This window comes from Pundamilia nyererei, unplaced genomic scaffold, assembly GCF_000239375.1.
Source record: "Pundamilia nyererei isolate P.nyererei 1_Seehausen unplaced genomic scaffold, PunNye1.0 scaffold00007, whole genome shotgun sequence".
In the NCBI taxonomy this organism is placed as follows: domain Eukaryota; kingdom Metazoa; phylum Chordata; class Actinopteri; order Cichliformes; family Cichlidae; genus Pundamilia; species Pundamilia nyererei.
The window spans coordinates 5,256,504-5,272,813 of NW_005187408.1; the positions used below are offsets into that span (position 1 = coordinate 5,256,504).

The 16,310-nt window shown below is 43.7% G+C and overlaps 2 protein-coding genes across 2 annotated transcripts; one reads left to right on the forward strand and one right to left on the reverse strand.

Annotated features, from left to right (window-relative positions):
• Nucleotides 1-700: 700 nt before the first annotated feature.
• On the reverse strand, nt 701-8,747 carry shisa2b (shisa family member 2b). Its single transcript, XM_005722651.1, has 3 exons — nt 8,710-8,747; nt 7,337-8,239; nt 701-2,843 (listed from the first exon to the last, which is right to left on the reverse strand). The coding sequence occupies exons 2-3, from the start codon at nt 7,638-7,640 to the stop codon at nt 2,275-2,277; spliced, it is 873 nt and encodes a 290-aa protein (XP_005722708.1). The 5' UTR covers nt 7,641-8,239; nt 8,710-8,747; the 3' UTR covers nt 701-2,274.
• A 1,005-nt stretch (nt 8,748-9,752) lies between these two features.
• Nucleotides 9,753-15,177, forward strand: spice1 (spindle and centriole associated protein 1). The gene is made up of 18 exons (XM_005722652.1): nt 9,753-9,932; nt 10,128-10,223; nt 10,546-10,593; nt 10,685-10,825; nt 10,956-11,058; nt 11,256-11,374; nt 11,631-11,719; nt 11,807-11,949; nt 12,086-12,211; nt 12,305-12,579; nt 13,070-13,201; nt 13,276-13,402; nt 13,493-13,588; nt 13,689-14,122; nt 14,359-14,548; nt 14,626-14,704; nt 14,867-14,930; nt 15,018-15,177. The coding sequence occupies exons 2-18, from the start codon at nt 10,128-10,130 to the stop codon at nt 15,072-15,074; spliced, it is 2,319 nt and encodes a 772-aa protein (XP_005722709.1). The 5' UTR covers nt 9,753-9,932; the 3' UTR covers nt 15,075-15,177.
• Nucleotides 15,178-16,310: the final 1,133 nt, after the last annotated feature.

Sequence of the window (16,310 nt, forward strand, 5' to 3'; positions counted from 1 at the left end):
GGTTTTTGAGTCCAACTGTAGCTCCCGGGAAGCTGGAGGAGTCTTGGTTTACATTTCACACAGAGGATGGAAAGGAAAAGAAAATATAGAAAATGTCAATGCGAACATTAAAAGCTTAGCATTTTATAAATTGGCCAAATCAAACCTCTCCCACGCTCCTTCTTTAATCCCAAGGGAGTGACTGTAGACAGACCATTAGCCGATTAATTCACCACCACCACCCTCCCCAAACTGGAGATCCCTTTCCCACCCACCTTCCTGGATGTGGCCCAGCCCGAAAAACTACAGCTGCTACAGTATGGAGAATCCATCGGGGTGCTGCTTTATGCTTTTCAACTCCTCCCCAGTGACTCTCCAACGGGACGATATGCTTTCCACATTACTGTAGCTGAGTTTCTGGAGGAGCTTGCCAAAACTGCACTTTCACATCATCATATTCTTAAACTGTCCATTGTTGTGGTTTATTATTTCTCCTGTGTGTGTGCGTGTGTGTGTGTCAGGTGACGTCCTCTGTGGGAGGTAGACCAGTCTGTGAATGTGTTTCTAGTAGTTTAAGTGCGTGAGTGTTTTAAGGAGATTAAAACAACCCAGTCGACCAGTCATATTTGTTTTTGTTAACCAGGGCTTTGTTTCCAAATGTGCGTCTGTGCTTTGAGTATCACTCCCCTTCCTGGTTATTAGAAAACTCACAGCAAGCCTATTTTCAGTTTTAAAATATGTTTATTTTTTCAGTTTCATATGAAAAAGTGTCTCTCCTGCATTAAATCACTGTATTTCAGGTGGAGCAAATGCATTCGATCTAAAATAATTCCACAATTTCACACACTCTCTTACTATTATTCCCCCCCACACGTCACATAAGTTCCCCAATGAATCTTACAGACATTGTGCTTGGAGTACAGATGAGGTGCGCAAGCAAACCAGTTTCGGTACTAAAGGACATGTCGGGCTGCACGCTCGGTGGAGCAGCACATTCCTCGAGCTGCACGTTCCTCGGTTACAGTGGCACAGCTTTACACCGCTACACAGAGCGGCAGAAAATTCAGCAACTTTCGCTTATTTTTACAGATTAACAACCAAAGCGGCCACTTCCTTGCCCTCCCTAAGTGGAAAATAATGACTCAGAGCTGCCCCGGAGCTGCCCGTGCTAATGCACTGAACTGTGGTGGTGTGAAGTACACACACACACACCTCGCGGGAGAGAAGTGAAGGGGGCAGCTGGCATTTTTGGGTTTTTTTGGGGGGGGGGGGGTTGCTATATAATTAACTGTAATGCTCAGAGAACTTCCTCTCACTTCTCACACGTCCAAGGAACATTAACGGCCTGCCTTGTGAATAGATCTAATTTTGGGGGGATTTCTGAATGTGTTTCTGGGGGTTTTGTATTTCTTTGTTTCTTTTTTTTTTGCTTTCTGGGTGGCAGGCGGGGGGGTTGGATAGTAGGGTGGAGCGTCACAGTCTGTGTCCTGTGCTCACTTCATTAGATTTTAAATGGCCTACAGGGAGATCGCGACTGCCTTTCACATCACACCACCTGCATTTCCCATTACACACAGTTACACTCACAAGGCCACCGCATCCCTCCACACTTCACACTCTCTCGGACTCGCACACGAACAGTACAAATATCTATCCACATGCTTTCTTTCCTCGTACTTTCAGCGCAAACAAAAATATACTGTATTATATAAACCACTCACAATCATTCACAAGCACAGATGTGCACATGGCATAAACACAGCATGTGGTCATATATTGTTTTTGCTTGAATGTCCATTTTTCATACAGTCCGCTGCTATAAATCATCCAGTCATCGCTCATTCCTGTACATATAAGCCTGCAAATCTTTTTCTCACACACATCCATGCAAACACAAACACATGCAGCCTTTATTTGATCTCCAGGCTGCAGTGAACTGTGCATTATTACTCATCAGGGCTGCACAATCCTCCGAGATGCAGTTTTGTCTTTGCATCCAGTGAGAGGATATTTATGCATCTGCCTTACGCATCGCAGGCTGAGCCTAGCTCGTTCCACCTTTCATACAAAACAGACACAAACCACACACAGTTACAGGGCAGGTCCAGCTACCAGGAACAGCTTTATGAGTCCTTCATGTGAGTCTGACTCCTTGCCTTCTTTTTTTTTTTTTTTTTAACCCCCCCCCTCTGGCAGTGTGCCCAAAGGTCTGTCTGCCGCAGCCCTCACAGGTTAAACTTCACAAGTTAATCTTTGAAAATAAAGTGGTAGAGTGGTCTGCTGGTTGGGCCCTCGTCACACTGTCACTGGAGGGTGTTTCTGATCACTGGTGACACTGGAGCCAGCAGTGGGAGGAGGGCAGGGTGACTGGAGGGGTCTGTAGCCCCCCTGAGTGGGGTCCAAGTAGGCTGCGGTAGAGGACATGGGGTGGGCATAGCCGATGTACTGCGGATGCAGGAACTGTCCCTGGTGAGGCATGATTTGGGTGGCCTGCTGACAGTTGAGTACGGAGAAGTTGGTGGGCATGTTGACAAAGACGCTGGCATCAGGGGGCAGGCAGCAGGAGGCCTGAGCCCGCATGACTGGAGGAGGGGCAGTGCGGGGGACAGCGGCTGGAGCGGACGAGCTGGATGAGGTGGCTGTGCTGGACTGGCGGGATGAGGAACCCCTGGAGGTGCTCGCCATCATAGGGATGGTTTCCAGGAGGCGCCCACCACCGCCGGCCCCACCTCCTGTCGTGCCTCCAGAGGACAGTTCCTGCTTGGGTCGGAGACACCGGCAGCAGCACACAGCGACCACAGAGCCCACCACGATGAAAGCCACGAACACTGAGCCCACGATGAGGAATGGCACGTAGATGGGAACTACAGAGAGAAAAGAAGAAGAGACATTGCCATTAAACTGACATTAATCCAATTCATTTTTATTTCTACAGCACCAATTTGTCACTTTATATTGTAAGGTAGACCCTACAATAATACATACAGAGAAAAACCCAACAATCATATGACCCCCTATGAGCAAGCACTTTGGCAACGGTGGGAAGGAAAAACTCCCTTTTAACAGGAAGAAAACTCCGGCAGAACCAGGCTCAGGGAGGGGCGGCCATCGGAGCAGATGTAAAACAGCTGTAAAATATGCGATTAGTGAAAAAAACTATTGCCTGTAAAGCTGTGCTGCCTTGCATGCTCACATGTCTTGCTTATCTGCACAGGGGCTCCTTGATGTGAGTGGTGATTGAATGAGACAGTGAAACAAAGGACTGGAGCAGAAAAATAGAAGGTACACTGGATTTGAGTCCCCAGGGAGTCCCAGAGTCTCATTAGCAGTTATTAACTTTGTTTTGATCTGTTTTAATCCTGCACACCCCACTGTGTCCCCGGCCTCTTCAACCCCACAGACCTGTGTGCATTTGTACTGGTGACATTCTTAAGCCTCGCTGCCAGCCAACATTTGTGACCCTTTTCTCGCTCTCTCATTTTTTTTCCTCTTACCCCTATTTTTTTTTTTTTTTTTTTTACTAATCCTCTGAAAATAAGTTACTCAAGTTGAAGTACAGTACTTGGCATCTGCTTAAAGAAAGGTATTAAAGTGGACTGATTTAATGTAGCTGAATGGGAGGTTATTCAGCTCTTTAAATCAGAGGAATAAACCAGCTCCTTCTCACTGACCTTTTCTTTGTTTCTGCTTAACGCAGCAAATCATACTCTCAACAACTACGTATTTGTGTAACTCTCACAGTTCCACCAATCAGACTATAAATTGCTGGGTCAAATAGGAGATGTCTGTGTGAGCAGGTAGAAGCTTTGGCACGTTATTATGCGAGAAGAACTCAGTGTCAGTCTGTAAATTTTGTGAAGTGAGCAGGAAAAGCTCCAAAAACAAGCCTAAAGCGCGATCAACAGTAGGAACAGTTTTTCCTGACTCTTCGTTTTCGGTAAAGCATTGAAGGCTGAAACAGGGCGACATTCAAGATGAGGTCACCGCCGATGAGGTGTTTCCCTCAGTCGCTCATTCCCATGCTCACTACCACAAACACCTTTCAAAGCACAATAACGACCATGTTACATTACAAGTGATTAGTTGTGTTTTATTGTTCCCACTGGGTGTAGTTATTTTCCACTTTGAATGTGTCCGTGTATTACGAGGTGTAACTGTATGCCGGAGAGAGAGAGAAAGAGAGGGAGAGAGGTGGCAAACTGGCTCTAGTTTCCTTTTGTCTGTGAGCTCTTTGAAATGCATCCATGGGACTTTGATTTTTTTTTTCCAAAATGCTCATCAAACGTGGCATGGTATTAAAAGGATTACTGCATGGAAGCTGTTAAGAGCAGGAGATCACTCATGGGCAGAGGCAGCAAGGTCTTGGTAACAAGAGCAGAGGCAGAGGCACGCCGACATGAAACAAACCAGGACCTTGACCCATTTCCTTTCGACAAGAAGTGGTGTTAACTTAAGAGGCTTCTGCACCACACAGCTGCACACCTCACAGTAAACAGGTTGTAAAAGGAACATTTACAGTATAAGTTACAAGAGCAGAAATGTACCAGGGAGCCTCTCTGTGCCATCTTTCCTGTACTTATATGGCCTCCACCTCAACATCTCTACCTCCACTCCCTTTTTATGCAATGCTAATGAGGAGCAGTCATTTCAAGGACTTTCTCCTTGTGTTGCTTTACCCCTGACTTCACTGCTATTAGAGCTACTTTCCCAAACACTGTATGGTAAATCATTAATGGAGTGAATAAAGGTCCTAAAAAGTTAATGCACAGTAGTAAATAAGCTCTTTACTGTACACAGCAATCGAAAAATCAGCTACCATATGAGCCTCACTTTTTGTATATTTCATTATTACATCGCTGGTAATGGATCAGTTTGAATCTTGTGGTTGTTGTAGCTGCTGAAACTGAATCTGTAGAGTCAGGGAGTTTAGGCCTTTGGGTCCTATCATAGGGGTCGTTACCCCCTGAAGGGGGTCACAAGATAAATCTGGAAGGTCAAGAGATGATTAATGGAGTGGAAAAGAAGAAACAAGACTGAGAGCATGTTTCCATGCTTGCAGCTCAGTCAGTCGGTGCAGAGGCACAGCTGTGCTTTGAGCATTGCACTAAAGGCTGATTTCGTGATGCTGACATGCCACATGGTGATTTTTATCAGGTATAGAGTTAACTAATGTTACTTTAGCTTCTTAGAATACCAGTTGACACAAAGTGCAGCAGAGGCTGTGTGTGATTGGCTTTGCAGATATCCAAAGCAACAGATAAAGTGAAGTGCAGCTTTAACCTCCTAGGACCTGGAGATCACATCACATTTTGTGTTGTCTTGACCAAAGTACTAAATTTCGGGCCTGATATCCACTTATGAGGCCATTATACTGCCACTGTTCGATTAAAATTTTAAACAAATATCCTCATATGTGCATCTCATTTTTGTCAGAAACAAAAATCAGGTAAAAAATATCTGGCAATTCTTTGTTTTTACATTCATCAGGTCCCAATCAGCCCAAATATCAAAGAGAAATTAAAAATGCATGTCATGGAAGAGTTCGGGTCTTAGGTGGTTAAATAAAAAAGCTAAGAATTCACCAGTTACTAAATAACATTTGATAGAGGATCCACAGAGCCTCCTTACTGGTTGTAATATTTACAAGTATTTCCTGCTGAACACTGAGCACTAAACCCCACCTAGTACTCACATAAATTTGAAAAAACTAACTTTATTCTTTACTTCTTTCTTTTGAGGCATTTTTTTGTGCACATGGCAGTTGTCCCCCATCCTCCTATTGTTCCCTGTCATTCGTCCACACCTGTTGCTGTAGTCGAGCTGTGGCAGCCCCCTCTGCTAAGCTCTTGTTTTGGGCAGATTCTTCGTGGCTGGCTGGCTGATTGGACCCCTCCTTCAGCCTATCCCATGGGCTTTCTCCTGTTCCCAAATACCATATGTTCCTTCATGTTCAGCACATTAATAATTTCCTTCGTGTTATTCCCCCAACACTGCACTATGTGTATCTCTTTGAGATGATGAATAGGCTGCATGCACATGAAAAATGTGTAAAATGCACAAAGTGAACTGGGCTGTGGATGAATAAAAACACTTCTTCTTTTTGTAAGAAAAAAAGGTTTTCCTTTAAGTAATTTTGGCTGGAGGCCTATGAATGAAATGTATATATTGCTTCCTGTAGTGATAAGCTGTGACAGTATTAGCAAATGACAGATTGTAGCTGGAGAAGGCAGGGTATCCTCTGAGGAAACATGTATTGCACTTTTCTCTCATGTCTAGTATGTTTCTTTCGTGATATGGTGCACTTTCAAGAGACTTTACAGTAGATTAACTTATGGGAATGTAAGCAGTGATGAATGAGGGGCCAGAGGGGGAGAGGTCTGTCACCCAATCCACGGTAAAAGTTGGAAAATGTGGGTCATACTTTGCCTCTGGTTTTGGCAATGATGCCTCTTATATGTGAGCTTCTAGTTTGAAGCATGACCTGAGTGTGAGGGCCTCAAAGCCCACAGATACCACAGAGACATGGAGTGGTTAGATTACAGTAGCAGCTTGGCCAACAGAAAGAGACTCCACGAGCCTGCTGAGAGGAAATAACGCAAATTGCGTGTGTTTTTTCTTCTTTTTAATGAACAGAGCTGTCAGCACCCTTCGTGAGCTACACTGTCCAAGATCCGGTCAAGTCCAAACTTGATCCCCGTGGGGACGGCGTGATCTGAGCCCGGCCCCTCTCTTGCACTGTTAAAGAACAAACACGGCTATTTATAAAGTGCAGCAGCACGGCACAGTTTGCCATTTGTGAGGGCAGTTAACCGTTTTTTTGGAGGAGTCTGCTGTGTCCGTGCAGCTGTCGCTTGCCAGCCAGCAGATGCAGCTTTTAACAGGGAGATACTGTGAGTCTGCTGGGTTTATGAGAGGAAACCAAAGCTCCCAGCAGGTCATATTAAATGATATTTACAATATCAAATTCAAGGCATCCTGTACATAAGCAGTGGGGTGTGTATGAGGTTGGCTTATGGGATACAGTATGGTAAGATTTATATGGAATGAATAAAATCAAAAAGGTTTTACTGAGACTGTAAATTCTGAAGTGAACAAAGACTGCACTCTCCCCACTGAAGCAACAGGTCAGGCAGTTTTAGTGCACCGACGTTATCTCAGTGTCTCTCTCATATGAATCACACGTAAGTCTACAGAACACAGGGGATTTAACTATGAAACTTCCTATACAAGAGTTTAACTTAAAGAACCCCCCCAAACATTTAGTTTTTATTCTGTTTGCGCTTTGCTCTTCACATGTTTAAGCGCTCTTCTTTCAATACTACTCATAATATTAGCGGAATTAGTTATGGGCTTGTACCTGCACCGGAGTCCTTGTTCTCCTTGTTGTTTGTCCCGGGCTCCGGTGACTGTCGGTCGTTATCGCAGCTCCCCTGATCAAGCCGCGCATCCGTGCTGGAGCAGCAGTAGCGCAGCTCGCATTTCCCGCAGCAGATTATCGCGTCCACTCCGTCTATCTTCTCCGGGCACTGAAAGCCCTCTTTCCAGACACCCTGGGAGTCCCGCCAGCCGTGGCAAAACTCCCCGCTCGCTTTCACGTCAATAATAACCAACAGCAGAGTCACAATCGCGGTGACAGACATCGGAAAACCTCCTCCCCACATTCTCGGCCAGGTGGCCCGCGGCCGCACGCTGGCGCACTGGAAGAGACTGAGAGGCTTTTACTCCCAGCGTCTAAGCTGGTGAGGGGGGTGATACGCTGGGTCGGTCCGATGAAGGGAGCAGAGGGGATGCAATGCAGGAGCCACAAACCACTTAGAGGCTGTCATTTGTTAGAGAAATCGCGTGCGTAATTCTCCAAAAGTGACTCCGGTTATTCAGGAGATGCACAAAAACCAAATGGATACTACTACTAAAAAAAAAAGTCAGAAAATATATGAATTTATAAGTTTGACTGATATTCCAGTTGCAAACCCTCGGAGGTCTGGTAAATCCAGTGTAGAGAAACTAATGGATTTCCTTTGGCACTGCAGCGAGGCTGAACTCTTCAAATGACTTTCCTCGGGGATCCAGAGAAACTAACACTTGTAGCCTGATCCATGGGCGCGCAGCTGCTGTCACCCTCGAGTCCTCTCACAGCCAGCTCCGTGCGTAAAGATAACGTTTCAAACTTTTGTGGCTTGGCCTGCATTGTTGAGTGTCAGAAGTCAGTCAACCAAATCTGTGTCAGTCTTGAACTGAAGCCCACAGAATCTAACCCACCCTGTGTCAGAGTGAGAGGGGCGTGTAAAAAGTCAGATGCAAATCCACACCTCACTGTAACAACCAGAGTAGATATACAGGGAATACCAACAAACTACATACCACTGGTCAAAATGCTGCAATTTAGTTGATATTTTTAAAAAAGTAAAATAAGAAGATATATCACCCGACCGTCTTTTTTGGCAACAGTCGTCCAGATTGGATCTTAAATTTTTAACTTGAGGTCAAAGGGATTTTTCTCAGTGAAAAAAAAACTGCAGTTTGGCTTAAAATACATTATTCATATGTTACACCGATTTCCAGGTATACAGATAGACTATTTGAATTTGTTGTTATTATTATTATACTATAAACTACTATTAAAATGCTACTACCTTGAAGGAAAGACACCATGTGTCCAGTTAAATATTGTTGTTGGTTTGTCGCAATTGTCAGGCTATCCTACAGCGTTAATTTTTTGAGTGAACTTACCCCACAGTGCAACCTAAACCAGTTCAGTCTGAGCCTTGTGCGATATAAAAAGAAATAAATAAACCCTATCAGTTCCTCTCTGGTTAAGAGCAGATGAAACATTTGACAGTTGGAAACGTCTGCGCCAACACCAGCAGACATTTAAATAGTGACATTGCCATCTAGTGGTGATTCCAGATATTAATGCAAAGTTTTTATTTTTTGTATGGCGGTTATTTGGGAAAGTTAGCAACAACTAGTGAAAGTTCCCATAAGTTTTTTTTTTTTCCCCTGAAGGTTAATTTTAATAACATTTGAAGAGCGGGGATGTCCTCATAAGGCCGAGACAAATAGCCTTAGACAAGATTTTTCAAGAACCTCACCTTCATTCAGAAAACATCTCTAAGATTTTTATTTCTATTTAATTTTGAATCTGTTTTTTAAAATTCACTTTACTATCATTGTATTTTTATTGCGATATGAACGTATTTATCAAAGGCAAATTTTTTGATCAGACTGACAAAGAAATTAAAATCACATCAATATTTTTGATTGAATTTTAACTGTTTTAAAAGTGCACGATATAATTTCACATGTATATTTTTAGCCTAGTTTTTAATTTTTAATTTTACCAGCATGTCTGGAACATTCAAAGAAAATTGTTGTGGTCTTCTTTAAAGCTTATTTCTGGGATTGCATCGGGGATCTGCTCCGAACCATGATGTTCACAAACGACATTGTAATCTGTAGTGTGAGTGGGGAGCAGAGGTAGTAAAGGTGGATGAGTTTAAATACTTACGATCAACTATCCAAAGCAACAGAGAGAACACACGAGAGGTGAAGAAGAGAGTGCAAACAGGGTAAATGGGTGGAAATTAGTCTCAGGGATTTACGATGTAAAAGCAATTTTATCACTCAAAATAAAAACCTCAGATATAAACTAACCAGTAATAAAAATAAAGTATCTCACATTGACCCTAAATCACCGACAGGGGGCATTTTTTGCCGCCTAATGAAAAGGATTCGCCACCTTTCCCAGCAGCACTTCATTTCCCGTGATGCTCCACTGTTTGAAGCGGTATCCGTGGAAACGGCACAGGAAGTGGCGCGCAACTGTTGAAAAATGTCTCACAAACTGAAGAGGTGGTTTTGATGCTATTATTTGTCACCAGCCTTTAAAACGGCGTCTAAAGACAGCTTGGTGGGCGTTTCTCTTTATTAACCGGAGCTCCACGTTGTAAAAAGTATGTTTTTTCAGTTTTAACTTGCCTTTTAGCCTAAGATAGCTCAGCCGTACATCCTAGTTTAGTGAAAGTTACAGAAGCTTCGCCATGGGAATGAGAGTTAACAGCTAGCTTGTTGTTACATACTAGACACTTTTGGTAAATGAAACGTGTGCAGCCTTAACGAAGTCTCCTTGTCGTATTGTTTGTGAGCAGATGTCGTTTGTGAGAGTGGGGCGTCCACAGCAGCACGCCAAAGGAAAAAGGCCTGTTCGCCCCAAGAAGGCAGCAGCTCAAAGAAGAGAGTGGGTGGTGAGTATTGACAGCTGAACAAATACTAGAGACATATGAAGGCCAGTCACAACTAAGCAGGCAGTCTTGTACTTGTACATATTTCTGTGCAATTAGAAGACAGTCTACTCTTGCTTGCTGTGAATCTTCTCTACCATAATCTGAAATAGAAAGGTATGAGGAGAGATTATTTGTTTTCTAGAGGTTACTCAGATCATCAAGGAATCTAATTTCTTGCTAAACTAAAGAAACATGTTCATGGTGTAAAAAAACAAACATTCAAGCTAACCTTTTATAAGTTCCTTTATTTAGCCTGTCTAACTTCTCAGCGCTTTGGTTTCAGAGCACTGTCAACGACCTCTCTGTGCACAAGCTGACACCTGCGGAGCTGGTAAGGTGCAAGAACATTTGCACTTTTTATTTTTTAAGTGTTATTTACTGTACCTTGGTCTCAAGATTGTCTGATTGTTCTTCTGGTTCAGAGTCATCGGCATGAGCTCCACAAGTCTCACAACAAAGCAGCAGCTCAGTGGGAGCTGAAAGAGAAAGCCCTGAAACGACGTCTCAGGCACGCAGGGAGCCCTGCACCCCTGGACCAGGCCAGTCTCAGCATCATCAGGGAGGTAAGTACAGTGCTGTGAGAATATATATATTTGCTCTGTTTCTGATTTTTCAGTTTCAGCATTGCACGTGTATCTGTATCTTTTTAGTGTTGAGTGTTGAGTTAAACTCAGTTGTGTGGCGTTGCTGCAGGTTTTCTCTGATCAGCTGCTGCTGCAGGATGTGTTGGCCCGTTCTGACAAAGCCCTGGCTGTGGTCAAAGACCTGTTTGGAGATGCTCCACGCAGGCACACCGGTATCTGGCAACTTGTTTTGTGTGCAGATAAACAGATGCAGTGACTAGATAGAATAACTTCTTGTCCATTGCTTTGTCATTGAGATACCCGATTGTTGAACATTGGGTGTTTGTCCCAGTATTTTCATTTTGAAGAGCCACAAATTCTCTCTGATGGTTGCAGAAGTATTGCTTTATGTCTAAATGTTATTCCTCAGGACAACCCAGAGTGACTGTGGCTCCAAACTGTGACTCTGACTCAGAACTGCCTGTTCTTCAAAGACCAGATCGTCCAACTCCTCTGTCTCTCCTCAGCCAGTCAATGATGGATCAAGAGGTGTGTGTGTGTGTTATTGAGACTGTCATTATTAGCTTCATAATACAGCATGTGCAGTGTATAATCTAAAGAACAACAACTATGCTTATTAGTTTATTTTATTTCTTTTAATGATCTAAACCCTATATTTAACAGAAAACACTCCAGAGGTAACATATCCAATGCTTACACTGATTTAAAAAAGTGTATTTTTAAATTCTATACACCGTTTTGAGTTTTTATTTGCATTTTACACAATTACAATGATTTATTTCAGGCTCTTAATGAACTGGAAGCTTCAGAGGACGACCACAGAGACGATGATGCCCGTCCTTCAACCAGTTCAGAGTATCATGTAATCCGAAGGTGCTAATCCCTGCTAACTGTTATACACTACAACAGTGACAGAGATGCTGCTGTCACTATTAGATTGCTCATAACGCTTTTTTGCAGGGTCAATGTACAAAAAATGAAGGCGCAGCCTCGGGCTAGAGTGTCACAGCAACACAAAGGTCATCATCACAGCCGTCACCGTGGAGACAAGGATAATAGTCCCGTGACACCCTGTACATCAGACAGGGCACCAGCTCAGACAGGTAAGATAAACAGATAATCAGAAGGTCTTAGTGCCATTAGAAGTGCGTTATATTTATTTTAAGTAGTGATCAAGAAATCATTTATTACAATCTGGCATTAGACGTGAAAATAAACACTTATCTAATGTCATTTCAGCTCTCAATGCCACCGTGGCTGTTCAGCGTGTTCGGTCCAGACAGAGTCAGTCGGAGGACGCCAGAGAGGAAACATCAGTCCTGGTTTCTCAGGTTCTTAATTCTGAACCGCCTCAGAGCAAGTCAGGTAATATCTGCAAGGGATGGATTTTCTCCAAAATGAAATACTCTGTTTGGAGATGAGATCATGTCTGTTGTTCTTCTTTTATATGCTGAACAGACTGGATCGGTAATCACACCAGCAGAGGCAGGAAGTGTGTTTCCCAGGGTTCAGAGCTGGACGGCTCCTCTGTTGCCTCTCTCAGCGGGGATCAGTCCAGTCTGGGCCTGCTGCAGGCCATGTTGGGTCAGGTGGAGTCGGATTTGGACGCACTGAGCCCTGATACAGCACCAACATCTGCACAGAGTCCCAAAAAGCACAGAACACAAAGCCTTACTGGATTTTCTGTGGCCTTGGTCTCTACACTGGGACATTTGGTGCACCTCCTTAAAAAGGTACTGCCGGATATCAAAAAAGGTTTTGTCACACAAGCTTGTGGAGATTATTATTCAAACTAAAGATAATCCATGCAGGCTTTACTCACATAAACAAAAAATAAGATCGTGGTACCATTGTCACTGCATCTTTTAGTTTATAGGATATAGGATACATTCATTTCTTATTAAATGTTGGTTTTATTTAAAAAGTCATGTCATCGATGGGGATGCAAGGAGACACGAATTCCTAGTTTGAAATCTTTAGATAGCAGCAAAACCACATTTTAGAAATGCTTGATCTGTAAAATGTTTGTTACTATTACTGATTTAGCATCACTAATGCTGAAAGTCTCGTGTAAATATGCTGAAGCACAGTTCTTATCTTTTTCAGGGGTCTTCACATTAATAAATAGAATTAGTTTTTAAATTATAGCGCAGGTTTGCTTTGATGCAAATATTTGCAGTCTGCTATATGTGTTTAAATCACTGTCTGCCTGTAATGTGTTAGAGGGAAGATGAAGCTCAGGAGGCGGCACAGGAGAGGAGAAAACTGGAGGAGGAGCTGAAAGAGCAGCAGAGGCTCATTGATGCTCTCACTGCTGAAACCATGACTCTGAGAGAGGAGGCTACAACCCTGCAGGTGGGACTGGGCGTAGGTTATTGTTACTCCATCTATGCTGATAAATCATGAGTTGGTGACGATGTGCCTCTCAGGCAGGGTTACAGCAGCGGACAGCAGAGCTGGAGCGGAAGTTGGACACAGTGGTGTTGGCGATGGGAGGGCTCGGACTGCTGAGTGAACACAGTGGCCAAACCCCACACTCTGAGGTTAAAGTTGCAGGTTTGTGCAGTCTGTCTGTGTATATTCTGTCCAGAGGAATTTGGTAAATGGTGAAAATGGTTTATATTTTGGTGAACTGTTGGTATACAGGCTGTCAGTCTGCGACGGGTGCTGAGCGAGTACCTGTTTCTTCTGCCGTCCTCCTCTCACCACCTCAACAGCGGGACCACTTTCAGCATGTTCCTGGTAACTTTCTCACTTCCAAAATTATTATCTGATTTCAAATATTCAGCACAGAAATGATTCACCTTGAGGCAGCTAATTTTTGTTTCTCGTTCTTCCACAGCAACTTGTCCTGCGCCACCGCACCAGCAGCTTCCTGCTGCGGATCTCCTGCGCTCCTATGGGGACCTCCGCGCTCACAGCTCAGACTCTAGTCTCAGCAGTCTGCCCCTAGTTCAGCTTCCCTCTGCTTCCTCGCTATCGCTGACCTCTGACCCTCTTCGCTCACAGAGGTCTCCGGGCACAGTGCTAGCTGAGATTGCTCAGCTGAGCAAAGAGACCGATCTTATGAGGGCTCAACTCAGCCAGGCAAAGGGCCTCGGGTCAGGGGTCAGAGAATCGCTCGACAGTGGCAATGAGAGAAGAGGGTCGAGCTGCAGCAGCACCGGGAGAGTAACACCTCAGAGCGCTGCAGAGAGCAGGATGTCTGGGTCCAGCTGTAAAGAGAGGCGGAGCCAGCATGTGTGGACTCCTGAAGAACAACAGCTGACTCAACAGGTGAGATTTAAGGGGTTGTTTGAAGCTCTCTGAGAGCAGCTCACCTTTTAGAGGTGGAGTAGTGGCTCCCCTGACTCCGCCTAACTTTCTGACCCTCCCTTCATAGCGTGATGGGACAGGTGCGTCGAGGAATGAACTGCGCTGAGCCTTTAGGTGGCCTCCTCATTCAGATTTAGTAATGATTCACATGCGGTGTGTGTCTCGTTCTTTGTTGTTTTTTTGTTTTTTTTGCTTAGGCAACATCACCCAACACTTTCAGTGCAAACAGCGTGGAGCAACGCCTCCTGGAGCTGAACAGGCAGAGCGCTGCAGCCCGAGGTCGACTGCTGGAAATAATCGAGCAACAGAAGCAAAGTGTTTCAGCCAGAGTCTCTCCCTCTATCTCCCCGATCCCAGCTTCTGCCTTCAGCCCGAATCCAGAATCCAGTGGGTAAAAGCAACATGTCGCTGTCTGTTTGGAGCACACATGACAGTTTAAAATCATTACGCCTCATCTTTTGCAGCGAAACACCTGGAGGCATCAGAGCTGCTGCCTGAGCGGGAGCTCCGGTCACACAGTGGTGGCGGTGAGGGTGAGAGGAGGTGAGTATCAGATCGGCTCAGGGAGGGATGTTATGACAAATAACAGCAAGGTTCTTTTTACCATTTGTTTCCAGCACCTTAAACAGACACAAAGTGATGATGTCAGGAAGAAGAACTAACTGAAGATCACATGATGTAGATGATTAATTATCTTTGCTGCAGGATTGCTGGCTCTGATGCATCTTCTCACAGTTTTGAAAGAGAAACCAGGGATGGCAAAACACAGGTACACACACACACACACACACACAGTGTGCATTATTTACATGTCGTTGCTTGGATTTGAAAAAAAAACTTTCTTCATTGTCAATAGATGGACAAGGAGAGAGCTCGAGAAGGCTGGTTTGCATTGTCTGCTCACGTGAGGTGACAAGAAGGACAACCCAGCATACCTGAAGATGTTTATTACGCAGAATGTTCTTACTATTTTTATCTGTTTTATTAATGATTGAATTAAAATGTTTTTACTTTTATACATTGTTTTTTTTGTCTTCACTGTGACAAGTTTCTTTCTCCATTTGACGGACGTGACCCACATTTCCAATTTATTAGAATGAACTTCTGTTTGCCATTTCTTTGGGTTTTCCTCCTCAGTGTTACATCTGAGTACTCAGAAAACCCTACAGCTGAGTAATGTGTGAGCAGATGCAATTAATTTTTCATCTGTCTTCATTCAGTCTTACTTGACTGCTTTTCCTTGCTGAGCAGTCTCGCGTTAATATGGAAGTTTGATTTGTGGTGGAGCTGTAATCTGCAAATACAGTCTGTATCTCCATCTGTTCGTTTATGTTTGAGGCTGTTCATTGGTTTCCTTATCTCACATATACGAAGGTTTATAAAACTGTCTTAATGTATAATGAGTGCCTTGCAAAATATGCTTACACCTCTGGTGCGGTGGTTATGTAGTCTCTAGTATAATATGTACATGCACTGTTTCATTTTACAGTATACTGTAATGATCGTCCTTCCAGGAAATTTAAACCATCAGACACTTAATACCCTTTGAATTTTTTTCTGCGCCAGTTTGAAAGTTTGAACATTTCCAGTTTAGAAATATCTCTGTTTATAGAAGGAAAACTAAACTAAAATCAGGCTTTATTTGACAAGCATATGCTGGCATCCATGAAAGAGTGAAATTTAGATGCAGACACTCTCCCATGATGCCAGTGGTTTTACTTGGAACCCCTGTTGGTAATGACACATGCGGTTTTTCAAACCTTAGCTCATGATTAATAGTAGATAGGTCAGCTACCACCTCCATAGAGAACAACCTCCACTAGGGTTTAAATAGCTGGGACTCTCCACCTTTTTGTTTTTCAAGCTGAACAAACCTCTTGGATGAGAAGTGAAATGTTTTAAAGGAGTCCAGCTGCCTCTCTTAAGACGACCATGACCTGATTGACTAGGAACCTACACAGACATGGAGTCAGCATGTCTTGTAGATTTCAAAGAGACTGTATCCAGTCTTTGTTTATCTTGGGTCTGTGTTTGAGTCCTTCCTGGCAGATAGAACAGTTCATTTTACCTGAGATTTACCGCTTAAAGCACATATGATAAAACACTAAATGGATCTAGGCAATCAAGATTTGAGACTTGCAACATAAGA